General features: G+C 44.0%; 1 protein-coding gene across 1 annotated transcript in view; it reads left to right on the top strand.

The window, feature by feature from the left end:
* The window catches only part of LOC108573868, a 257,534-nt gene extending 246,406 nt beyond the window's left edge, over positions 1-11,128 (top strand). The window contains exons 6-7 of the mRNA XM_017936350.1: positions 9,367-9,731; positions 10,697-11,128. Coding sequence (XP_017791839.1) covers positions 9,367-9,731; positions 10,697-10,908 — 577 coding nt within the window. The 3' untranslated portion in view covers positions 10,909-11,128. The remainder of the gene's footprint in view (positions 1-9,366; positions 9,732-10,696) is intronic.
* Positions 11,129-27,642: the final 16,514 nt, after the last annotated feature.

Here is a 27,642-nt window from a genome sequence, read left to right as displayed (position 1 = left end):
ACGAGGAGTGACGGTGGGTAGTACGTAGCTATCTGAGATATTTCAAGATTTCCCCCTTTTATTCGTCGAAAAGCCTACTCTTTCGCAGAAGTGGATTATCTTTAGCTGTGCTTAAACTCTCGACATTATTCTCCTCGGTAGAAAATTACCAGGCAGATCCATCCGTAATACTTTTCTAAAGCTTCCTTCGTTGATCCTGATCAAAAACCGGTCCAGATGTGCGCTCGTTACGCTACTCCTCTCGAACTCGATCGGTGAACGAATGGCAAGTTAACCCTTTCCCGGTGTCTCGGGGATTTTCTTGGTAATAAATGAACGGACGGTGCGATACTGACTCTTTCGTAGCTGTTACAGAGAGATATCGAGTTGGAGCAAAAATTCGTTGGGTTTTTTAAGCGAAATTCGAAGATAATGGTGGATTTATTCAGCCGCGTATGCCACTTTGTTCTACTATCTTTCGCCATGCTTGAGGCAGTTTCGTGATTCCATTGGCATCGTTCTGGACGATGAGCTGGTCCAGGTGAGAATACGACGTAATAAAGATTATGGGAGTGGAAGATACGCACAATATGTGGTAGGATACAAGTGTTACGATATGAATATTAGCGTTAGAACGAGAGACCAAAGGTAACGATTATTTTAAAAATGTTTTCAAAAGAAATCCTTGAGAAAAGATTAATTTTTATTTAACCCTTATGTCAATAACCACAATTGTCGTCTGCTTTATCGTCCAATTTTAGTAGTTTCCTGATAAGAAAATTCGAAACTCGAGGCAAACACGACGATCTGGCCGGATATTTCAATCTTTTACCTGGAAGATCAAGTATTTTAAGTGAGAATTATGCAAAAGGGTACCCGGCTATTGACATACGGTGACTCTTACTAATATTCGGACACTTTTTAGAACAGTTTAACTTTTTTAAAATTGGACTTAACGACTTGAGTTTTTTTTTTTTTTTTTAAGAAGTTAGAACTCTCAATTTCTTCTTCCTCCGGCGTCGTTCCGTCTTTTTCCTACTCTTTCCTTTTTTTCCAAAACGGCGATTCACCACGCTCATCTGTTACGCGCTGGTGCAGCGCGAGGTTCGAGGTGGTTTTCTTGGCGGTGCCGCGGCTCGAACAAATTGTACCTGACAGCAGGACACGACCGGTGAGTAATGGGTTTTTCGCAAGGGTGGCTTCACCCTGTGTTGTTACACGTCGAAAGTCGATCGAAAAACGGGAGCGTCGTCGAGGGAAGCGTTTGCTCTTTGGGAACACTCGATCGTAGCTGCACTCGAAGCCGATCTCCAAGCCGGGTAAAAAGTCCTCTCTCGCCGAGGAAAAACGTTAAGCAGTCCGCCGCTCGACGTTGTTCAGCTTACGTGAATGTATATCAGGCGGGAAGTAACGTAGTCGAGCGGTCTTTTCGAAAGAAACGCGGCTGCATTATGAAGCTGGTGACGGCGGAAGGAAAGCTATGCATAAATTTCACTTTGCCTCTACATCGCCGATTTTTCCGAATTTCCCCCCATCGGACACTCGGAGACTTTGATATATCTTCAAACTCGGCCCCTCGCAGATTTTATTCGAAACGAACGAGAGGAACGTAAAAATTTCATCTCCATTCTCCCTTTAAGTGTCCCCCTCGACCATTTAGAAAATTATATCGATCATTGCCCTCGTTTCTACCGCTCGAATCACTCCATTTCCTTCGCGAATTTATTCGCGTTTAGAGCGAAACAGTCGAACCTTACCTTCGCTCGTAATTTATTCCATGCGAAGGAACTGTAACATAATCGACGCATTTTGTATCGATGATTTCGATGTTAATTCGCTGTGGTAGAATTTTAACGACGAAACGAACGATTCTTCGGGCATAGCGATACGGTTTTGAGGGGAGTAGAAGAATTTGTGGAATTAGTTTAATAATATGTTGTGAGTGATGGCGTGAATGTAGTGTGTTTGTCGAATCGTCTCGAGATTTGGAAAACGAGCGGATCATAGAGAGAAACAGGGAGTAAAACAGTAGAACCGCGTTGTTATTGATATCAGCGAGTACGTGAGAATTTATTGCGAGATATGATAAGAGACCGTTCTTTTTACGTGTGTTTATAGTTATTATAAATTATTGTTATAAAATATATTGCTATTGAACTTATTATCACGTGTTATACAACCACAGAATTACGAATATCTAAGGAGAAAATTGAGTAAAAGAAATATTGCGAAGGTGATAACTTTTTTATCCTTTACATACGAACACATATTGTCTGTTTATTTTGACTATCAGTGCCAATTGAAACGAAACCTAATTTGAGAATACTCAAGCAAATGATATTTCAGGTTTATTAAATATTAAAGAATTAAATGAAATTTTGCCAAGTTACTTACCATATCGATATAATTATGATACGGAAAATTTGAAAAAGTTAAAAATTTAACCCTTTGCGGACGGAGTCGGCCGGAGAGCGAGCGTCGCTGTGGACGAGAGGTATTGGGGTACGCAGCTGAGAAAATTTTTAATCAAAGTCCAAGAAAACATATGAAATGGTTTCTTCGGTGTGTTGGGGTGTGCTGGTGGTGGTGTGAAAGTGGGGAATTTGTTCTTATATTTGTTACATTGCTTGTCTGAAATTGGTGAACAGATTTGGGTGGCTATTTGCCGACACTCGTCCGCAAAGGGTTAAAAATAAAACCAATTTTTAATAGAAAAACCAAACCGTTTGTAAGGCGCTGTGCGACGCGCCTAGACCGCAGGGGGCCTTAGACAAGGATAAGCGCAGGCTGCACCCTCACCCCAAGGATCCTAACGGCCGAAGAACCGTATCAAAACGGGAAAAAGGGCAGCGGCCCACACAATATCAACACATAGTCATCGACGAGCGAACCGACGTTATTTTAAAATCAGTTATTTTAAGCCCCTGTAGTTCCTTAGTCTTAGATAATAATTGTTCGGTCCCGAGCACGCGACGCAGGACCGGCAGGACGAGTGCGTAGCCGAGCCGCATGGCATCAGCGGAACCGTGTTACAATGTCGCGATAAGGCCTTCGACAAAGGGATCCCGCGAGGGACCGAAGCGGGACCGCGGTTGCCGAGGCGGGAGGGCTCGAGTGTTTCTTCGCTTGAGGGGACTCGCGTTGGGTCCTGTGTCGCATGGGCCGCCAAAAGCGACGATCGCTCGACGTCTTCCGTATCGCGTCGCACTTATCACCACCACCCTCGACACGCATTCTACTGTGAACACGCCTAGAAACACATTCTATTGAGAACACGCCTAAGAAATGCAATAATTGTTTTAGTTCGAAAACGTGTTGATTTCTTTCCTCTAAATAAGACTCGCCCTGCCGCGAGTCAGCGTTTCCAAGCATCGAAGAGCTACGGCGTTTTGGGACGCTACAATAGTAATGGAAATCATAGCGGTCGAAATATTTTTCCAATGGCATTGCATTCGGTATGAGCGAATTTTTCGTGTTTTTGTAACACCGTATATCAGCGAATTCGCAATTACCCCACGTTCGTGTTTTCCCTCCTCGTTGCGTTTCTGCAATTTTTCCCGTAAGTCGTCGGAAGCGCATACCGGAAGTCCACATACATACATACTCGGAAAGCCGGAATTTAGCGTCGGGCTGTCGGACGCGAATTTATACGCCTCCGCGTGGCATTTGCATTTTAAAATTGTCCCGGCCTGGCCGTGGTAATGAGCGATCTGAATTGCAAATCCGATATAATAACGCGCTTTCGTAAATATACTTTCAATTACCCGCGGAGGTGACGTTCCGCTTAATTGATCCCTTCGTTTAACCGGCAAATCGTTCGTTTGACATTTGCGAGATTTTCCATCGAGTGCGTCATCAACAACCGTTGAAAAAACAGGCAAACACGAGGTTGCATATCGTTGCATACGAACTGCTCAACTTGTTAAAATCTAACTCTATAAACGTTATGAAATTACTCTACTCTCTTTCTACTCTGATCTCGCGCGCCACAATTTTCATCAACGCTATTCTAACAAGGGAAGTTCCACGAAGCCGAAAATTCGCAAAAATTTGAAACTCTGTGTGCAGTTCGAGTGACGCTAATAACGAAACCATTTTTTTCCCGCCAATGAAACTGTGTTAGGGGTGAAAACGCCAACTCGAAGAAATTGTGAGCTTTCATATGCGAGGATTAACCCTTCGACAATTTATCCCGTGTGAGGTAAACTTCACTCGAGAGAGAGTCTTAGGAAGAAAGTTAAAAAGAGACGAGATATTATTGTCATAGAATTATTAAAAAAATACGCGTGAAATATAAATTGTTTTTACGGTAATTCATAATTTTATTCGACTGTCGAAGGGTTGCAGTCGTAATTGTGTCACATTTTCGAAAATTTGGACCTAAGTGCTGAAATACAACCTACATATGCGAATCTGTTGAAAAGACTAGTGAAGTAAGTTGTAATTGGGACAGGATTTCTGGTAACATTGAATACCATACAGTACCAAATTTCATACTGTGCAATTTATTTGATCATTTCTAATAACAATCTCTGTTTCTCGGAATAAGGAAATTCCGACTTTAACCCCCTCGTATTATCCTGGATATTTACGAAATTGTACAAGATTTGGAAAAAAGTTAAATTCAAAGTTGTGTGGTTTCTGACCTTCTATACTTCGATGACAAAGAATTTTCGATAAAACGTTTCTTTTCCAAATTCACCCCAACCGCACTTTTTCCCCGAATTTCCCTCTGCGTCTCGAAAAAATTCTACATCACCCGTACGATATTACGAGCGCAGAGACAAGAAGTCGATTTAATTCTCCATCTATCATTCCACGAAGAATCACTGTGCTCCTCTTCCCCGGGATAAAGAGACAAGAGTTCCTAAGCTTAACGACCCGCAACAAGCCACCAGAACCCCACTGTCGTCACTCTGACTTTTTTCCCCCCGGAAAAATGCAAAATTATCCCGCTTCCAGGAGACCGACGCTCCTCTGCTTCCTATTTTCCAAGCTTTAATGCGTCCAGCAATTAAGACCAGGGATAAGATCATCGCGTCGAAAATCACGCAGCGGCGTAGTTAACGAAAAGAAGGTCGCACTCGTGGTGACCTCGTGGACGAAACAATTTCCCCGCAAAAAAAAAAGAAAAAAAAAGAAAGAAAAGGAAAAGCGAACTGGGAGAATGTGGACTGTTTTCCTCTTCATTTGCCCGCGGCATCCACGCAGGGAGGAGGGGAAAGAATAATTTAATCCCGTGGGAACTGTAGTTTATTTCGCTGTTTTTTTGCCGCGAACTTTTCGAAATAAATAAACAAAGAGGAGACAGAAGGATGGGAGATGAAAAATAGTTCGGCTGGTGGATCCGGGGCGTAAATGTAAATTACCGCGTAAGGCGAACAACGACGTCGACAATTTTTAATATTAACGAGACCATTAATAACAAGGGACGGGACACAGAAACGAGCTGCTGCGCTCTTCCCTTTTTTTTCTCCTCGGCGTTTCTGGAAGTGCATCCCTGCGGCGTGAAAAATTCATCGTCGCGGGTTGAAAATCGTGTCTCGATCGATCGTTGGAGAGTGGCTGATCTCGAGACGAGAGAGAAAGAATCTTCGGTTATAAAGCGCGGAGGGGCGAAACAAAATTCAGGACGGGGCGAGGAGCGGTCGAAAAAGGCAATTCTCCGGTCGTAGGGTGCGCGCACGTAGAGTATCTCCGTGGCGAAATTGTCGGGGTGAAATTGAAATCATGCAAATGCCCTGGGAGATAAATTAAAAACGTACACACGAGAGTGTCGGGCTGGCGTCTACTCGTAAATTGGAAAAAGCACGGGGTGATCTTAAAGAGTCCGTGAAGTCTATTCTCGAGTGAAATTGCCGTGTCCGATTGTTGGACGTCGCTGACGAATGGATTTGCCAATGCTCCCTTCTTGTCTGTAGACTCTTCGCGTTAAGTGTTTGTCGGATAGTTTATAAATTTAACGCTTTCTCAGGCCAAATTATCGTACCGACGTGTGTTCTCTAGTTTACGAGTTCAAGGCAGTTGTAAAACGGACCTGAAGGATCCCGCGGCCCATGGGATTAGCCGAGACGGTTAGAGACGCGTACCCTCGGTAAACTCATAAAAGAACGGCGTTTTTACCATCTATTGTTCCGACTTCCTAATTATTAAGGTAGTACTTTCCTTCTCTCATGTCCGATCTCCTTTTTCTCCGGAATTTCCCAAACCCCAGACACCTCATCCTTCTACGGCGCGCTCGCCCGCAAGTGGGTACCCCTGGGACGGCTCGCCTGGCCGCGGATGGCACAAAAACCGTTCATGACGATTCTCTGACACGTGTACTCTTCAACGACAGCTTCGATATTGCCAGGAATTCGCGATATTTCGCGAAACAAATGCGAAATAAAGCAAAAAACGTATAATACCGTCCAAAATCATGATATCCACGAAAGTCACTATAGTGGCGTACCGTTCCAATTGATGCCATCCGCGGAAGCCGCTATAGTGGCGTACCGTATCTAAAAGGTTAAGAAACCCTACGACCAATAATCGATTTTCTATATTCTCCCATTTTTTCACCTCCCAAATTTAACTCCGCCTTCAGTACCTTAGATCCTCTTCCGAATTTCGAGTCAGTCTTGTTACGAACGCCAACCAACAAACAGCCAGCTATTCAATCAGTCCGAGCACTGAATGGCCATCCAAGTTCTTTTTATATATCATAACGTTCGAGATAAGGTACTCCGTGACCGCTTCAAACCGACGCGAGTACACGACGTTTTAACCTTTTCTTTTAGTATATTAAGCTTTTGGCTGGGGAAGACGAGTTAGGGTAATTTCGGGAGAGATGGACCAGGCAAGTATTTCCTACATTATCCGCCATATGTGGAACAGAAAACACTGAGAGCCACGCTCGATCGCTTTCCGTAAAACTGTTGACGTTTTCCGTAAAAGATCTTTATCGAATGATGAACAAAAGTACACGCGTGGCAACCGTGAAGGGCCGAGACGCACTCTCTGACCGCGTGCCTTCTTTATGCCACGCGACGCGCCAAAAAACAATTGTCACCATGAGGAATCACACTCCTCAACAAAAACAAATGTAAAACAAAAGAATACTGACGCGTTCGACATATGGCGAAGAATGTAGGAAATACTTGCCTGGTCCGTCTCTCCCGGAATTACCCTAACTCGTCGTTTAACTCCTTCATCGATACTTAGAACACAATAGTTTATTTCTTGGAGGATCGTTATTTTTAATTGCACATTTTGCCTGCGTTAAATGTAAAATACAGTATATTCACATTTGCAAGAAGAAAAATGGAATAATTAGTTACAATTTCTGTTCATTTTTAATTATAAACTAGAGAGACTCAGTTAACAGGTTAATATCTCCAATGTGATTATGTATTTGATAGAACATTGACAGGTCTATGTATGAATGTGTGTATGTATAAAAGGCTAGTATATTAAATAAAATAATAAAATGAAACGCGATAGTAATTAGTACCTAAGGGGCCAGATTTAAAGACTTCACGAAGACGAATCGTGGGCCGGACTAAAAAGAGTCGCAAGCTATTGCCCGTGTATTTGGGGCAATGACAACTGACAAAATTTGGTAAATGAATATAACAATACTTTGACGCAACTTGCAACGCTAAATCAACTCTTCTGCAACTCCAGCTTATGTCCTTCTTAACGCAGGCAGAAGCCAAAATTTCACCTATCTCAAAAAAAATTCACAAAGTTTGTTTTTCGGTTACCAAAAATTTTGTAGATGCCCGAAAATTTGAGCAGCCGTTTGACACCCGAACCAGTTAAAAAACAAACAATTCCAAACTCGGAGTATAAACGTTAAAGAAACGGGAGAAGATCGAAAATGAAACTTTAAATAAGTTTGGTGAAACGCGAGTCACCTCTTCCTTCTTCTTCCAATTCGTTTCAACTCTCTGTGCACCAGTCTGCCAGGTTCTCCGTACTCTTCTCTGTCTGTTTTTCTCGGCTTGCCGGGCCGTGGCTCTCGTCGCGTACGCGCGTAGACATGGCAACCGTAAATCAACTCTCGAAATTGTTTTCGAGTGGTGCGCACCCTCTCCGGTTCGGCAAACTCGATGTCTAGAAATTCAAGTAACGACTACGTGGACGAACGCCACGATCACGCGTCCTTCCCTTCCCTCCAGTCGCGGAAAAATAATCGAGAGTCTCGCAGAGCGTGTTTTGACGTCGGTTAACCTTTTCGCTGCGACAAACACGCGTGGCAAATTCAGATGCTCCACAACGGCTGCAAAATTTTGGTTTTTGGTATCGCTTTGAAATTTGTATTATTGAATTAACGCGGAAGAGTGCAGAGGATAAAATTGAGGCTTGAAATAACACGGAAGTGCGCCAAAAAGCTCCAATAGCGCAATGCGAAGAAATTTTCAAAGCGCCTATAGGCGCGAATAGCAGTGAAAGGGTTAAAGAGGAAGAGATTTGCCAAGAAATTTGAATCACACGTGGAATTGATTTTTTCCGCTCTTTCACACGATTTGTAGCGTCGACTTTTTCGTGTCGCGACAAATTTCTTCCCTTGGAAAGCCGCGCGGTGAGGGAAGAGAAGCGAGGTAGGAGTTTTTAAGGAAGAAAAGAGATCCTGGACGCCAGTGGGTCCGGTATGCTGCTTTCCTGTGGTCTGGCTTGGAGAGAATCCCTGGCGAGGGTACTAAGGGCGAAAGTGATCCTGTTACGATCCTGGAAACAACTTTCGGTGATCTTAGTACGACACTCGTTGCTAGCTCAAGGGTTTCTGGCTTTTTGCTTTTATTTTTAATTGCATTTCTTTTTCTTTTTTTGTAATTTTATTTCTACACAAACACAGTAAAGATATTTTTCGTATCGAGGCCTCCATACCCAAATAGGAAACCTACAAGGGAAAATAGAGAAGGTGTGATTGGCGTATAATTAGCGTAAGCGAATAAACATAAGCAACTAACATAGGTATAAGCGCCCATTAACCACATGAAACCCCTCCCCCATAGATCATAAGTCAAACACAACCCACAAGCGACAGGTTTCTATTGTAAATTTCTCCTAGTCACAACAGCTCAGTTCTCACTATTTACACAACAAGCACTGAAAAGCGAAAAGAAAACACAGGACATGCGCCAAATGTCTCCGGACAGGCAACGCAACCTAAAACTTAAGAACAACATTATATCTTGTAATAAAAACTAAATTGTTAAAAAAAGTTGGCGTAGTGCGCAAAGCCTCGGCTTGCCAATCCAAATTAGGTCCCTCAAAATTTTTTCCTCGGTTCCTACAATATTTTTCGTATCGTGGCTCTAATAATTCGATCAGCCGCAAGTATTGTACGTATCGGCTATTTTAGGAAAATTAGTACGCTACACGGTTAATTATCGTTTGCAGGTACTGGACGACGACCGGAAGCGGTCAGGTGGTAACAGACGTTCCGCGAGACAACAAGGCAGCGATAATGGACAGCATAGCCTCCTCTTACGCGCTACAAAGGCCAAGACTTCCGCCAACGCCATCGCCGAAGGTTCAGAAATTCGACAGCAAGACAGGCTGGCCCTACTATCAAAAGTACAAACAGACAGCGGAAGCGCAGAAGGCACAGATCTTCGAGGATATACAGAGGAAGATGGCGAACGCGACAAGTGGAAATAGTCTTGGTCATTCGTGGAATTCCACGGATATCACGACTCAACGTCAGCACAGGCTCAGAATGAAACATCACAGATTAACGTCGAAAGGGAAACGATTGAGAACGCGTGAGTAAATAAGAAAAAGAACGATCTTCTCTTGAATACACGTTTGATGACACGTTTGCTATGTGGCGAGCGGTTGATCGTGATTTCATTCATGAGTGTTAACGCGAAAACGCGAGGTTAATAGCGATATTTTCCGCGCAGACGGTCAAAGTACGTTCTCTTTTTGCCCGTGTGACTAGCCTCATTCAGAATCGCAGCCTTTGTCCACGCTTCGGTTATCCTTTTATCTTGCGTTTCGTTTATTCACCCCCTTGTGCCGGCTAAACGCGGCACGACCATGTTTATGAATTCACTCTCCCTTTCTTCGTAATTAGTCATTTCATTGTCTCTCGTTTTCCAATCACGCTCGCTTGCTTCTAAAATCCATTTTCAATTTGAAGGGATGTTATTTAACTCTTTGTACGGTCTGCCGGTCTTCTCTAACCTATCGCCTTCCTATTTTTTTCCATAACTTTTGCTGTTTTCAAATTTATCTTCCTTTAACGTTATATTGAAAGTTTATCGTCTAGGTTCACGTGGTGTTTTTATTAAAGACTCACATTTGGGTCTTTTTTGACCCATCGCCTTCCTATTTTCTTCAATAACTTTGGGTCTTTTTTGACCCATCGCCTTCCTATTTTCTTCAATAACTTTGGGCCTTTTTTGAGCGTATAGTCGAGCAAAAGAACGCACTAAACAGGGTTAAGTGGTGAATTAAGTTTTGCTAGAAATACGGCCTACAAAGAGAACCCTTCGTCTTCGACATTCGCACTTCGCTCTTATCTTTCACACTGCCTTACAAATTTATACACGCATTCACACACCCTTGCAACACGTCAATTTTCGATCACAGCATGCATTCTCATTCAGAAAAGCCGTAACACGACCCAAACACTCTTTACCCGCCCCTCTCTCGGTCCAACTGTCACACAGCCGAAAAAAAAAACGCTCTTATCTCACACGTTAAAAGTTTCTCCGTGTTCCAGGTCCACCGAGAGACTGCAAAGTTGGCGAATGGGGTCCTTGGAGCGCGTGCAGTCGCAGCTGCGGGGTAGGTGAGACCCAGAGGACGCGGAAGATCACGATAAAACCGCGTCGCGGTGGATTGTCGTGTCCGCCGTTGAAAGAAACGAAATGGTGCGGCAGCATAAACCCTTGCTCAGACGGGAAATCCATCGTGGACAGCTTACAATGGTAGTCGTTGACTCTATCGAAGGCTATCCCGGAAAACGAGAGCCAATTGACTCGAGAACACGATTCACCCTGAACAATCTAAAACGGAGGAGACAGAGAGGACCGATGGTCCTTGCGGAGGAAGGAGATATCTCTAGGCGAACGCGGTTTGGATCGTCATTAGTGGTCCCGTTAGATCGCGTCAATAACGTTATCGGTAGTCGTAGCACCAAAGATTTCGCACGAGAGCGGGGAGAAGACGTGTCGTGTTGCATCTTTGAACATCGTCGATTGGCGATCGTTTAGAGAAGATAACTCGAGTAAACCAAGTCTACGATGCGAAACAGCGTATAATCGTAGAGTGGGAGAACCTTGGCCTACAAAATCGAGTATCCCTTTTCTTCACCCTTTTTTTCACCACAGGTAAACTCGTTCGTGTTCGATAATCCTCGATCGAATGGAAATATTTTCTGGTAAAAAAGTGTTTGGAAACTCTCCGATGAAAGTGGATAAAAAAAAGGGAGGATGGAATGGTATGAGAACGCAACACGAACGAGTTAAGAGGGATCGTTCGAGCGTAGTATGGCGCTTAATTTCGACGACTTTCTAGGACGCGGCTGGGAGGCTTTTTCAATACACCCGATATACATACATATACGGAAAATCGATCGATCGCCAATCGACTCCGCGTGTTTCCTGCGCGATATTTCCTACACACATTTCTGGTTACGAACAAATTCCTGTACAATAGTAAAGAAAGAGACAAAAAAAAAAAACAAGAAACTTTTCACGACTTATTTCACTCTCAGCTTAACTTCGACCGCGCGAAACTTGTCCCCGTTTCGCAAAGTTCGACACGCGAGAGAGCACGAGGGTGGGGAAGTTTCGTTAGCTTTGTGGAACGGACGCGTTTATCATTCGGCAGATTTTCAACGGCGATAAAGGTTGTCGCGAGAATTCCAGCCGGTTTAAGGATTATCCCAGGACTCGTCGGATAAAGCGAGAATCCGCCTGAAACTCGGCTACCACCGTTCCACGTTTTCCCACACCCTCCCGCCCTTCCCTCGTGCCCGGATATCCTGTTCGATCGTGGTTGAGAATAAAAGGAAACGTAGGAAGGCGAGAGAGTTTTCCAAAGGTTCGAAAAATTGCCGGGCAATTCCTCGAGGCTGAGGCGTTGAACGCAATTAGCCACATTGGTCTCGCACGAGCGAACATCGTCTCGTGGTATATGTACACATAGGAGTTTCTCTCTATGTGTTCTTTTCTATACGTGTATCGTGTGTACGGATGTGTGTGCGTGTGTATTTGTATGTGAGACGAATGAAGAAGCGGGTGGATGAGAAAGTTTCTCGGTAGAAATTCAACGGGTGGCTCGCGTGTCGATCGACGGACTTAAGGGGACTTAGTCGCCGGTTCTCGGATATCCTTCCGGCGGAAACTAGCTTTGCATTTCTTCAAGACTCGTGCTTGGGACAGGTATCCGGAAGTTGAAGGCGTGTTTATTGATTCCGCGACGTCCGTGAGTTTAGGGATTATCGGTGATTTAACGGTTTCTCTTATCGGAATCTCGAGCTTTATTTTGCCGAAATTCAACGCGTAACGGTGTCGCCCTCGACAGAGCGCGAGACCGGGGAACGTCGTTCGAAATACCGGAAATTACTCATCGGTGTAGTCTAAAAATCCGTTTAAAAAGGGAACGTAGATCTTGTTAAGCGAAATCGATACAGCGTGACCCCGAATTTACGGACGACGACGGTGTATTTTCGCTGCAACCGCGGTTCTATTAACCCCTCTTTAACCGAGAGTGCACTCGGCACTCTCGAGTGGGAGTTCGCGTTTTCATTCGAGAGAATTTATCAACCCTGATCTCGACGAACGTGTGTGTGTGTGTTTTTCCCTTCGAAAACGACGTACACCACAGAGAGAGAAAAAAGAAATACCGAATGCCTTATCCACGATTGGTCCTTGAAAATTGTTGCAACATCGAGGGATGAAAGTGTACTCTTTCGAGAAAAGAAAAGAACCTATATCGTCGCAGGAATATCGATTCTACGATGTGCTCGTTTGTTCACCTCATGCGAGATCTACGAGAAGAAAAAGAAACCCCCCCCCCCGGATCGAAAGATCGTTCTTTTCCTCCCGACGCGCCAAGTGCTACGATAAGTGTTTTCTCGCGGCGTGATAGGGAAATTTTTACAAAAGCAACCAGAAGAAAAGAGAAAAAAGAGAATAAAGAGAAATGAAAAGATATCATCAGGTACGTCTTAGGTGAGTGTATTATATCTTTAGGCGTAAATTTAACGATAATAATTAACAACTAACGTTTAATTGTAACTCGTTAATTGAATAGGCTCGTATTATAACGCCCGCGACGGCGTTCTCTGCGCAACGGCTTGTCCTCCTCGCGTTTTCGTATCTGTAACCGTCGCCTCCCGTAACAAGGCAATTACGGTGTTGCTCGCCCTACGGGGCGCTCTGTCGTGCACGTGATCAAGTATCGTACTCGCGAGCAATTGCGAAAAGAGATGAAAAGGGAAAAGTCACGCGACAGCGTGTTCGGTTCGAAACTCGAAAGAAGAATCGCCGTCTACGATAGAGGTAATCGTCAATTTGGAATGTGTTTCTCTTCTCTTTCGTTGAATAATCTGTTAGAGTACAAAACGATTGAAAATTTTTCGGCCTGCGATAAACAGGCGGTTGAACGAGATTTAACCCGCGAAACAGGAAAGTTACCCGTTGGATCGTGAAATTCAGGTACACAGTGAACGCGCGCACAGCCGACAGAGGAAGATAGGGCGAGGGAGGGAACGAAAAGAGAGTAGGGCCTTTCATTTCTATCCAGGGAAGAAGGAGGAAGCCGTGGCAGTTTTAGCAGCATTAAGGATGAACGTTTTATAAACTAAACGCTCGAGGGGACGCTTTCTTGAACGAAAGTTTCAACGAGACACGGGCGGGGGAGAGAGAAGGAGAGCGAGCCTGTACCTTTGCCTAAGAAATAAAAGCGCGAGATAACAAGGATAGTAGGAGAGAACGTTACCAAAGAAAACGCCTCGTGTAAATGTATATCTTATCCTTTTCCTGTATTTCACCCTCTGTTTCCACTTTCCTACCCCACGTTTCGTCACCGACCAAACTTTCTTTCTTCCTCTTTTTCTTCTCTCCCCTCCGAAGCTATATAGAATAGATCCCCGAATTCTCGTGAAATCTCCTCCGTTTTATCTTATACTCTGCGTGTGATTTTTCATGGATCCGTCGTACGCACACGCCTCTTCTAACGCTCTTTCTCTCTTCTCCGTGATCCGTGAACGGCTCACACAGACACACACACAGACACACGCGTAACGAAGTACACAACGGAGGACAATTGACAAATCAGGATGATGTTTAGAATGGACGAGGTTGGATGATTATCGAGGAAGGAGGATGATTTCTGTACAAGTCACTGTGCATTCTAGCCACTAAGGACCTAGCCGATAGGACTAGCCGTTAAGCAAGAAACATGTAGCAATGTATTAACACATAAGTTTATATTACATAATAAAATCTGTCGATAAAGATCCGTTCGAACGATATTTTTCACTTGTGACGTATGATGAATGGTATTCGTATAATAATAAAGTAGCTGTTATTTCAGGAAGTGCTCGTCTACACCTGCTTTTCGTATCCCGTCTTCCATTCTACCTCTGTAGCCAATTTAATCGATGTAGAAATAACGTAGAAGCAAGGAAAAACCATTTGCTAACTCTAAACCCAGAGATATTCGTGGTATCACGAGGAAGGAACGATTTATCAGTTATATGAAATGTTGCAAAATGTGACATTTACCATTTTACTTTCGCGATTTCTACATTTTTTCAGAATTTTTTACACTTGTCCTCCTACATACACTACCGGCCAAAAGTTTGGAATCACCGAGCATTGCAGTTTACACGAAAATTTCGGGAAAAAAGTCGAGCGACTTTGAGATAAATTGATAAATGTAGAATTGAGATAAACTTCAAATCTGCAAAAAATTAGCAGCAGATTTAATATTGATGAAAAGTGGGAGGTGATTCCAAACTTTTGGCAGGTAGTGTATATACCAGAGCTGCGTAACTTCTTGCTCACGAGCAAATTTCCCCTCCCGAGGTACCTCCACCACAACTCCAGCGATAGTTTTTTGGTACGACCACGCAGAATGTGTAACATAAACAAAAGGCAGTCGACTCCGGCGAGATCATCTCAGTCACATAGTTGGGTACCACGGGAGGAGAAATTTGCTCGTGAGCAAGAAGTTTGGTCAAATATTAGAGAAATTATAATGTTCTAAAGAGTGTCCGAATGTTAATAACAGTGTAAAGATTAAACGAAACTTTGTTCTTCTCCAAAATATAGTACTACACATTTTTACATTGAAACAGTCGAAGATATCTGTGAAATTATGGTAAATCGTGAAGAAGAAACGATGTAACGTGAAATTTACGTATCTACCATCTACGAAGAACGTTTATCATTTCCTTTTACTTTCGTTAACGACTGAACGAAACTTCGTTCTCCAAAATCCTGAAAAATTTCACATTGAAACAGTCGCAAATATCTGCGAGATTATGGTAAATCACGAAACTACGTATACACCTTGCGTCCTTCTTCAAAATACAACAGATTTTCACCTTAAAACAACCGCACGAACCAAGGCACAGCACACTCGACTCTGCAAAAAGATACGCTAGCAGAACACAGTCCACCCTGTACATTTGTATAAATATTATTCTCGTTTAATTCTTGCACCGTTGGTATCGCAGTCAACCACCCCGGCAAAACAATCCCCCCCGTTTATCCCCGCAGAAACGAACCAACAGAACTACCACCGGCCATTGTTTCCCGAAAAATCAGCAAGCGAGACCTGGCCCTGCTATATACCGTTCTCTTCTGTTAACGATCCGATCCCTCTTCGCCAGCCAGCCGACGATATTAATAATCGTCCCAGCGGAGCAATTCCCTGGTGGAGGGCGGAGAGAGACCTGGCAGCGTTGGTTGTTATCACGCAACATTACCCGAAAATAAAGGACGCGGCGGTTCTCCAAGAGCAAAGAGAGAGGTAGCTGGCAAATACAATACATAGAAGGCGTACCACTGGATCTGCGAACCCCCTTAGTCAGAGATAAGAGTGTGGTGGAGCCCCAACAGCAGCAGCCCTTTGCCTCGACCCTCGACTTTCGAGGACGAGCAGAGGAGAGTGCAATGATGCTGCACGAACGTACGCCGATCCTGTCTTTGTCCGCTCGCGTACAGTTAATCGCATTAATGTCGCTCGTTTCTTTCGGACCACTTCCCCCTCTCTCTCTCTCGAGCTTTTTGCCCCGTCGGTTTCTTCAACGCGGGTTATTCGTTGCCTCCAGGAACAGGAAATTAATCGCGACTGCTAAGGGGAGAGTCGTCGACGAGGACTTTCACGAGGCACTGCATTTCTCTTCCAAGAGCGTTCATTAAGGCGATAGCTTTCCCGTATCTTCTAGAGGGGGTTGAAAATTGAAATTTTATGAATCATTTGATAGCTTTGCTATCGAAGAGAAATTCGTGGAACATACGCGGGTTTTTATTCTGAAATAGATAAATGGTCGGATGAAAATTGAGCGTAGTCGGTTTACACTGGTGACAATTCATCGAAACGTCGCCGGTCCATTGTTCCCGGGTATCAGTGAGGAAAGTTTCGAACTCGACAGTGCAAATGTTTAAACGAGAGAAATCAAAGAACGAGAGAGGGAGGGAAGAGTGTCTTCCAACTTGTTAGACCGGTCCTCGATGCGTAAACGTTTCCAGACAGGCCAGCCTTCGTCCACTCTCTCTCTCTCTTCGTCGTTGAAAGAGACACGCCGCGGATTAATTATATTAACGTTTTAATTAATCAAGCAAGGAACTTCTGCGTTTCAAAGAGAGAAAGAAAGATAGTTCTGAAACGAGGAGAAGACTCACTCTCTTTAGCGTGTTTATTTTACTTTCGTCGATCTTTCGCGGAGAGATGAACGCAGCTTTATTAGACGAACTTAAAGAAAATAGACTCGGACGAAGAGTTCCGAGGCTGCAGCCTTATAAGAAGCGCGATTCCAGTCGGATTTCGCCGTTCGAAGGTTAATGAAACAGAAACATTCTGTAATGATAATGATAAAGAAACATTTTCCTTGGACCGGGGAATATAATTAATGAAAACTTCGATCGATCCTCTTCGAGATAAGGTCGTTGATATCGTCCTTTATTCCTCGAGAAATTGTCGCGATGAATTTCTGTATACTTTCAAACCGACACGTCCAATTCCTCCTTCCCTCTGTTTAATAATCACGAGCAGGTTTTCAATGTGTGTCACGCCCTTCTTCGAAATTTCACCCTCGCTCGAATATTTCCGACGATTCGGTGAACTTCTGTCGCGTGCTTTCAAACGCTCTGCAGCAATTAAAACGATCGTGTCGGGCCGCAGGACACGTCGCGTTGGTCGTGTCCGCGTATTTCTGCCGGGCGACGTTGATAATGGGAGAAAATGTGTAAGGCGAGGGACCTGGTGTCGGCTACGGTGTGTAATTGAGATATAGTCGGAGGGAGGGACACATGGCGGTACCGAACTCTGACAAGGTAAAGGGACGGTTCATAAAATTAATAACCCATAAATCCGGTGTTCTATCGCCGGGAAAATTACCCGAACATATATTACCCACCACTGGCTACGTGTCGATCTCTCTCTCCCTTCGCCGTCGTCGATATTTCCAGAGAGGAGTTCGCGGTTGAAACAGCGGATGGAAAACGAATTCCTCTTTTTCTCTCTCCTAAACACAAAAAAAAGGAAGAGTAACAAAAAGTTCGATGCGTATTGTGTTTTAGTTAAAACGAACGTACGATTTTCACGTGGAACATTGCTGGTATAAATAGAGCGACCCATTTCCAACGGGAAACAAAGTTAACAACAGAGAGAAAGGGAGAGGGGAAGAGTAGGAATTGTAAATGGCGGGGATATATCGGTTCGTTCTACTTGGAACGCGGACGGGAAGGAACGTGAGAATCAATGTTTAGTCAGCAAACAAGACTGTACACTGTACAACGTTCCTCTCAGCCCCCGTGCATCTGTTACGATCACATTGTTCTAAACAATGCCCAGAGGTCTCGCTGCTCTCAATCAGACGGTGTGTAACTATCCGACAGGGTTACTTCCTGCCCTCCCGACTATCTCCTCCCGCTTCATCGTCCATCCGGTTCCCCTCGGAACGATGCTTCTCGAGGCAGAGAAACCACTACCATCACCAGCAGGCAGCGTGTTTATCCGGGGAACGAAAATCTGATCTTTCTGAAATGGAACGTACAGGTGCTACGTCAAGTAGTATAGCTCCGTAATTGGTCAGACACTAAAAGCCGAGGAAACGTGGCGTACATGCTGGATCTCGCGAGTGGCTCGAACTTTCGTGATATTTTAAGCAACGGATTAGCATAAACTAATTAAACGAACGTTCTACGCGGATATTTAAACAAACGAGATTTGTGTAAATAAAGGTTCTTCGTAGAATGTTTGAATATGTGCGGATGTGTGTTTTATTGTGGAATTGAGGTTTGTATTTGGATGTGGGAGTAGAGATGGAAGTTTGAAGTTAGTGAAACTTAAATGATAAGAGTGTTTGTGAGGAAAGACGAGGGTGTCGGTGTTTTTATGGAAAAATTATGAGAGTAACTCGTCCTTTTCTTAAAGAATGAGAGTGTGACTGCAAAGGGAGTGATAATTAACAAAAAATTAAGGAAAAGCCGAAGGTATCACTTTGCACAGAAAAAGATTATTTAAAAAACAAATGTAGATATCAATATTTGTATCAAAAAAGGAGAGTAACTCATCCTTCTCCTAAAGTATACGATCATAACCGTAAAGGAAGTGTTAATCAATTCAACAACACTCACAAAATCAGCATAAACCTTGAATGTTTAAAGTCCCCTTCGCTCAAAATAACATTAAACAGACACTCGCCCTTACTCGTGCAATAAAAATGATCTCGATCGAGCATAATCGAAGCCACGGACAATTATTCACAGTACATTATTCAAAGTTCTCGATCGAGACTCTCAGGGTAGCTAGCAGTAAATTCTTCGAGCATGTGCACCACAACCAATCACTTAGTGGATCTTTTGGATCCCGGTCACGAACCAGCCGAGTGTACGAGGCTCTCGATGCTCGACCACTATCAGCCAGAACCACACCGTAACACGTGGGAAAAAATGTATATGGGACGATGGATTAATAAAGTTACACCCTGGAAGCGAAGGATCTTCCCCCTTGGAACGTTTTAAGGTATCACCGAGGAAGTTCTCGTGACCCAGAGCACGAGCAAACAGCTCGAGCAACTCTCGTTGATGCTTCTCGATGCATTTACACGGTTAGATTTCTTCCCCTCTCTCTCTCTCTGAACTAGCGTTGTTCCATTGCTCGTGAGTCAGCTAAGTCAACAACTAACAATAAGTCAAATACCCCGGTATCCGTTCACTTGTGCCCCGATTTTACATTACGCTGGTTTGTTCGCGGGTCGCTTTAGATACTAGACAAACCAGGTCAAAGATCGACATTAGAACGGCGGAGAATGCGAAATTTAACGGAAGTGAGACTTTTACTTGTGAGATAATATTTCATTTCGATTTTGGAAGCTTTCCGAAGGGAAAAATAGAAAAGTGGTCCACGAATTTTGCCAACGTCGACGGGCCACTTGACTTTAACAAAGTTTAGAAAAGCGGAGATTCCACAGGATTCCCACGCATCCGTCCACCGAACACTTTCTCCCTAAGATAACGCGCTAAGGGCGAAATGGAGGGAGGTTGCGACGCACCGGAGTAAACTGATTGGTGTTTTTAGAAAAGGAAAAATCACCAATCAGGGTGCTTTTAGGAAAATGGGAGTCTTCGTCGAGGGAAACCGCGGAGACTCCAGCAGAAACACTTCGCACCTCGTAAAAAAAACTTCGCAGTAGACTCTATACCTCGAATTAGTTTTAGAACATAGAACTCAAAATAAAAACTTAGGGTTTCAATCAAGAAACTGGTCCTTCGTAGCCTTAGACCATTAGTCGGCACACACGTGCAAAAACCGGCAACGATCGAAAGATCAACCGCAAGCCCTAACAGTTACACCTTAGTACCTTAGACGGCACCAAGAGCAGTATTCGTAAGTACGCGGAATCAATAACACGACGAATTGCTGGAAAGGGCTTTAAAGAGACGGTCAGCGGCTTATCTCTATCGTCGCGTTACTATTTCCAAGGTGACTCGGTATCGGTAAACGGCTGGTTATCCAACGAAACTTAGCAAAAAGAGGAAAGAAATATTACGAGAGGGGAAGGTTTCTTATCTATGCAATTTAGGCGACGTCTCGGGGAAAAGGTTGGACCAACAACGCCATCCAAGAATGTCTGTCGTCAAATATTTACCCTCACCTCCTCCCTCGTGTACGACATCGATTGAGAATACAATTCCTTTTTGATAATCTTGCTGGGAAAATCCACGTTCTGTCATTTCTCTCGATAAACTTTACAATCGACCTGATGGTCCACTATATTTATTCCGATGAATATAGCCAAGCTGCACGCATACTCTGCGAATACTCGTTTTTCCATTGCATGCATGTATGTGTAGGTTCGCATAGGAAATTCATAAGATGCTCGACACGATCGTAAACAGTTCGAAAGCGTTCTTCGAGCATGCAGTATATGTAGCATTGTATATTGAATATCCGGTGGATAGAGGCAGCAGGAGGTAGAGTGTCGCAGGGGAAGGAACGGAGCTTCCACGAGGGATTAATCTCGTGGTCGGTGTGAAAGTAATATCGGACCGTGTACGCGTGCGAAAGTACACTCGATTTAACTTTGAATTAATAGATTCGTTAGGGTAATCGAGCCTACGACAGTGGTCTAACTTTCGCAGTGAACTGAAACTGAGGTTGGAGACCCGTGTGCACTTGGGTTGCGTTGATGAATTATTTGGTGAATCTTTGTCAAATTATTATGTTTATGTGTTAAGGATTTCTATGCGGACTTTTGTGTGTTAAGGAAGGTAAAGCTTCTTCGAAGGATTGTGGTTTGCGTTATTAGGAATTAAGCCAGTCGCGAGTTAAATAGTTGAACACTGAAACACGTGGCGATTAGGGCGCATAAAATACGCTAAACAACAGTAACAAAAGGACGCATAAGAAGATAAAGGAGAATGTCGTAGTCGTGACTCCAGTATCTAGTTTAGTGTTCCTTTAGTGTTCCTTTAAAAACAAAAGAATACCGCAGACTACGTTTCAAAAATCGCAAGGAAAAGGACTGAAGATTATGCCTACTGGTGACACAAGTATCGCTCAACTTTAGTTTTCCTTCAAAAAACCAAAGATTACCTCAAACTGTGTTCAGAAAATCATAAGGAAAAGGGTGAAGATTGCACTTACTGGTTACACAAGAATAACCCAATAGTTTTCCTTTGACAAACCACAGATTACCGCAGATTTTGTTCGGAAAATCGCAAGATAAAAGAGTGAAGATCGCGTTTACCTGTGACACAAGTATCACCCGCTAATTTTCCTTCAAAAACCCACAAATTCTCGCAGACCGTGTTCAGAAAATGACGTTTCACCAGGCACGAGAAAGAAGGCTGAGGTTCACGTTGCTCGTCTCGCGAGGTGATCAATACGTCGGGGGGTGCAGGATCGAGGGGAATTTGTTGGAATCGGTAGGCACCGCGGATGAGTAGGTAAGCGACAAAGGCTGGCTTTGTCCTGTCCCGCGAGCGCGCATCGCGTCGCCCGGAAGAGGAAATCGAAAGTGTGATAGGCCCTCTGGGATGCAGTCTGGCTTGTGTGCAGTCTGTCTAGCGCACGGCAGCGCATTAATGCGGCCCGATCAGCGAAAACCTGCATATCAGACGAACTCTTCGTCTCTTTCACTCTGTCATCGTCCTCCTCCTTCTTCCTTTCTTTCTTTCCTCTCTCTTTTATTTTTTCATCCCACGGCTAGACTACCAGGGGGGTTTATCGGCGCGTCAGCGTCTTCCTTCAGCGCCTGGTGAAACCTCGATGGTGCTAGACTCGCGATTATTATTCCTCGTAAATTGAATTTTATTAACCGAGAACGAATGAATTTCTTAAGCTACAATAGATCTTTCCTACGTACTTACACGTTGGCATCGGTGTAATTTTTTTTAAGGGTCGTCGGAGGCAAGTGACACGTCGCTGTTTTGCTTTCGTAGAACTTACGACAGGTATTTGTTGCCTGCGTGTGGCCAGAGAGAATATTTACGACCAACGGTTGCTAGCATCGAGGCAACTCCGGAGATTCGTTTAACGTACTTTATCTACAATAGTACTCGTACAGAGTGACGTTGTGACTTGTTAGGTAGTAAAACTTGAACTGATCGTCCCCCTTTTTTTTCTTTAAACAGACAGGCTTCTGTGGGTTCTTTCCCTGAAGATGGCAAGAGGTACCTAGAGACAGCTGGTCTCTCCACACTCTGAAATATATATGGCACTTTAGTAAACGTAATGGTTAATTAGCAGGGAGCTACATTAAGGGGGGGTAGTCGGTGCAAGAAAAATTTGCAAAAACCTGCAACCCTAACTTGAACTGATCGTCCCCTGTTTGGGCCCAGTATTTAATTAGGTCCCTACTGGAAGGGATGGATGATGTGGAATGCCCTCGCCTTTGAGGAACTCTCGAGAAAGGAAGAGTATGGAATGAGTGACAGAGTGTTGGGTAAGATTTGGAATAGTGGAAATAGCGTTGATAGAGCTGATAACGTGGAAAGAAAGATTGCGTGGAGACCTAAACATTTACTTTTGTTTTATTTACTATTGTTAATAAATTATTATTATTTTAATACACTTTCCGAGCTTCAATCACAAATCCACATATGCTATCGTCAGTATATCGTGTTTAGAGGCTATTTCTAACGTACAAGACGCGAAGCGATAGAAAACTTTCCCTCTCGCTTATCTAGTCCCGGAGACAAAGCGACGGAGGGAATTTTTATTCGTCCACTCTGCAAGTATAGACAACGTCGAGACGCTCCTCTACCTTCGTCTCCATAACCCTTCAGCCGCCTCTTAATCAACGCGATCCAACGAGAAAAAGGGGAGAGCCGTTGGTCGAGGGAGAAAAAAAGAGGAAACGAGAATGAAAGTGAACAACGACCAATGACAGGGCCGGGAGAGAGAGAGGGGGGAAAGCAAAGCCCGGAAATGAAATCGAAATTATTTTTCCCTTTTTTTCCTTTCCATCCCTTCTCGCGCGAATCGAGAAAAGGGGGCGCGTGTGGATCGAACTGGCTGGAAAATGCTGTACAACCGACGAAACACCGGGACAACGAAAGTCGAGGTAGAGGAGAGAGAAAAAAAAGGAAGGAAACGAGAAGAGGAGAGGAAAAAGGAGGAATAAGGGTAATACGAGTCGACGGTGAAACTGGAGTTTTTCCTTTTGCAGCCGGGAAAAGTGAGAGCCACGTCACGTTACGTAACCGCGGAGGAAGGGATTTACTCTCTCTCTGCATCACTCGGCGGTGTTTTCATCGGTGCTCGCCTAACCCCGCGAATAACACGCCAGCCAACGAGCCAATAGCGCGTGCACGCGCGTTTACGGACGAGCTGCAGGCTATAACGCCCTATAAAGATGCAAATAGCCGATTGCCTCTCGAAATGAGAAGTATCGAGTCTATCGCAGACCTCCGTCTCTAAGCTTGCGGTGCCTGGGTCCGATGGGACTGGGGAAGAACCGATCGACACTTCGTGCTGTCTACGAATGTTAGGAAAAATTTGTGGGAAAATGAATTTCTCTCTGTATTCTTGAAATACAGTCGAGGACAGAAATTCGTGGAAAATAAAATTTCTCTTTAAAAATATAAATCGTGAGAATTGGCCTGTAACATACTTATCTTCGCACCGCTGGAACGCGTTACTCGAAGGAACTTTTAGATAACGACACAGCCCCTGCTCGCTAATTGCCACGGTAATTAACGCTTGCCCTCGTAGAACAGCGTCTTGAAGAGGAAGGAAATCCTCGAAGGGACGAAGGAGCTGGATCTCGATTAACTGAATTCCATTCCCCCGGAGTGATTACGAATGGGCCATTCTTCGATACCGCGTATCCGGGTCACGTAAACAAACTTTCATTCTGGTAATTGCACCGGATATAGTTTCCAGCTTCGGTCCTACACTTGCGGTTGTTCCAACGTTATCCGGCACGTTGTTAACGCGATATCGACGACTCCGGAGAGTAACGAAGAAGAATGGCAGCGGATACGTCTCTGTACGGCGATTTAATGAACACACGACTGTGTAAACTATTGTACAGAGTCACGCTGTGTAAAAGCGGCGAGACACTTTGAAATCGACGAGTTGAACGTACGATCTTGAAGGAAAAAGTAGATGAAAACTCGGGGAGAAGAAGTTCTCCTCGCGGAAGAGGGGCTCGTTTCGCGCACCTGCGCGTGGAAACGAGAGAAACTATGAGTCGAGGAGAACGCGATACGGGGAAACTTGAAGGAAATATTTATGCCTTTATGTCGGTCGATTCTTTGAGAAGAATCTCGGCATATTTATCGATAGGCACGGAAAGTTGGCGAGGGAAATTAGGCAATCTTGCGTTTCAAGGCAACTATGTAGGATAGCGGCTCTGTGATGCAGACGCCAGTTTGCTATTTTTGAGTGCATCTTCCTCTAAAAACACCTTTCATAGGGTTGAAATCACCGAGGCTAAGAAGGTGTTTTATGGACTCAGAAACGTAGAGTTTTTAACTCTTGAAACTCTACATTTCTGTCTGGACACTGTCTTTCAACCCTTTGCAACCGAGTGGCGACTGAGGGGCGACATTAAACAATCGTCGCTTGGTAAATAATTGATCAAGTCAGAGATCAGATCTATGGGATCTCTATAAATTTGATTGCCATAGTGAAATAGAGAATACGTTGAATATTTAAATAAAATAGTATAGTTTATTTCTGTGTTAATTTTAGAAAATTTCAAAGATCCGATTTGCAAACTTTCCTACAGAAAAATGACCTCCGAGTGAAATTGAGGCACAGAAGGTGTTTTATGGACGCAGAAACTCTGCGTTTCTGCAGATTGCACCAAGGACACATTAGCACGAGTCCCGTTAGGACCTCTTATCCTTTGGGCCTGACTCTCCCGTCACCCTGCCAACCTGAAACTTCCAAACTGAGCAGTATGCTATTATCACGACCAGGGAAGACTGTCCAAGGAGTAGAAAGTTGGCCGTTCGACAACTTCGTCAACACCCACACTCTAGAATAATTTATAAAATAAGAAACATCGCCGATAGTTAGACATCAAGCATACAGAATCTCAAGTGTGATTTTGCGACAAGAACAGTACCCCTTGCATGATACGAACCTTAGGCCAACTAACTGTCTAATCGCCTTTAAACCTTTCGACATTCTGTATCACGGATCAAATATGGCCCAAACGCAAGAAAAATGTAATTTGACACGGAAAGAATATTTCACCGTGGCACATGATTCTGTATCTTATACTCCGGCAATACAGAGAAGCGGTAACTACGAATTTTTCCAGCGACCAGAGAATTAACAGCTAAAACATTTGCGTGTCATCAAAGAGCCAACGATACCGACTAAAAATTCACGTTAAACCTGTGAAATACGGACAGTCGAAGAATCGAAGACTACATCTAAATTTTCTCTTCACTACAGTTACGTTAAACAAGCAATGTGTTGCGCGGTTAATTAAGATTTCCTGTCGAAGTTGAGCGGAACCAAGTAGGAAAGAATGTGGCTCACGAAAGAGGCACAGGACATCCACGCTGATTTTCCTGCGGAATCCTAACGCGAACGCGCTTTAAATATTCCCAACGCGGACACTTTCATTTCCGAGCGTTTCCGAGCTGGAGAAATATCACGGTAGGAAATTGTCCAGGAGAGCAACGGCTAAGAATAAGCCAAACCGTGACCGAGTTTCGTCGTATCTCTCACCTCTCCGCCAGTGTGGACTTTCATCTGGTTGGCTAACATACGAAGGTGGTGCTTGAGGGGAATTGAATTCTTTGAGAAATTGAATCATAAGAGACAAGCTCGATATGGAAAATGTTCGTCGATTGGTAAATAGAGATCGAGGTCTGTGGGATAAGACAGCGAAAGAATTTTTGTCGAGTTGCAAATATCGAGAAAATTGTGCAAATTTGTAGAGGATCGTGTATAATTTCTTTAAAAGATACCATTTTCTTGACGATAGAAGTTTTAACGTTCTTTAACTGTGCGAGACGAGTTAACTCGTCGTTGATTAGCCAATGAACACGATAATTTATTTATCCAGGGATTATAATTCAGACTCATTTTTAATAGATTTAATTTCTGTTTCAAAGGGGAACACAGTTGCGAGGTTAAGGACCTAAAAGAAGTTTATCGAACTGTTATACCCTAAAATACTTTCTTAGTCTTATCTGTGTCCACAACTAGTGACCAATTTTCACCATTCCTCGCACTGGACTCTTCACCTTCCATCTCTCCTACACAGTTACAGCCCAAAATTCATCTTCCTGAAACCCTTAAACAGCCTTATTTTGCCATCCTTGAGTCACTCTCTTCATTGTCGTCCGCACGTCATGTTCCGCCAGTTTTAGCCCTTTGCGGTCCGAATAGTCCAATTAGCTCGCGCTCATTTGGCTACTTTATTTCAATATTTCAATATTACTATAAAATACTAAGTTTCACTGTAATATTAATGCATAAAAAAATGATTTATCATCATTTACAATTTATCATTCTGTAAAGGGAAAAATTCCTATGTCTATACATCGTTCAAAATAAGAATATCCTCGCTCTCGGACTGATTCTCGTCTGTTCTGCGCATAGACAGAGAGCGTAGCAGAGGGCAAGACGGAGAAACACGTAGGCGGTTAAGTGGGGGTTTGGACGTTCTAGCCTTAGGCACGTCCCATGCGCGAAGCGAGGTTACTCTTATTTTGAACGATGCGTACTCTGATTCGACATAGTTTCTTTTCTGCACAACGTCGATCTGTTAGCGTCGAGACCTCTATAGAGGAGATGCACGTGACTTTAACCCACTTCTCAGGGTTCTTTGATCTACCGATACCCCGGACCATATGTCTGTCATCGGACTTGGGCCCGGTGGTAGTTGATACTTGAGACGCGGCGACTTCTAAGGGTCGCGGATCTTCTGTTCACGAATCAGCGATAGAGAGTTCGATGACCCGAAGTCATGATGCTGCATGGCACGTGTAAAGCGATAAGGGTGTTCTCGAAGGATCTGGCCACAGAGTGGGGAAGATGTTGCATCTTCTGGTAACCAGAACCTTGAACGAACACGCATCGCTATATCGTATCTAACAGATCCTTAATTGCTCCGATCTAAGCGTTACCCAAATACCTGCCCTCAGTTTCTCGAAATCGCAGAACGAAAGCGTAACAAAGAATTTTCCTCGACACTTCTCTATACAGAAAGAAATTCATAAGGAAACGTGTTAAATCATCGGGACACGTTTATGGGCAGTATACGTCGCACGGCAGTATCGAAATGGCAAGGACAGCGAGAAGAATAGCAAATAATTCCTCGATTACGTTTCCAGGAAGATGTTGGTGAACCGTTTTCCCTGCTCCTATTCCACCCTCGAAACGAGCACGACGAAGCCGTAGCCCTCTGAGAGCGCACCTCCCTATTCCTGCTCGCATTGGCAGCCCATTTAAATAAGGGAGACGTCTCTGACGAGATAGAGATAACATGGAAGGGCGCGAGCAAGCCCG

Source organism: Habropoda laboriosa, unplaced genomic scaffold, assembly GCF_001263275.1.
Source record: "Habropoda laboriosa isolate 0110345459 unplaced genomic scaffold, ASM126327v1 scaffold111, whole genome shotgun sequence".
In the NCBI taxonomy this organism is placed as follows: domain Eukaryota; kingdom Metazoa; phylum Arthropoda; class Insecta; order Hymenoptera; family Apidae; genus Habropoda; species Habropoda laboriosa.
This window is presented reverse-complemented; position numbering and strand designations above follow the sequence as displayed.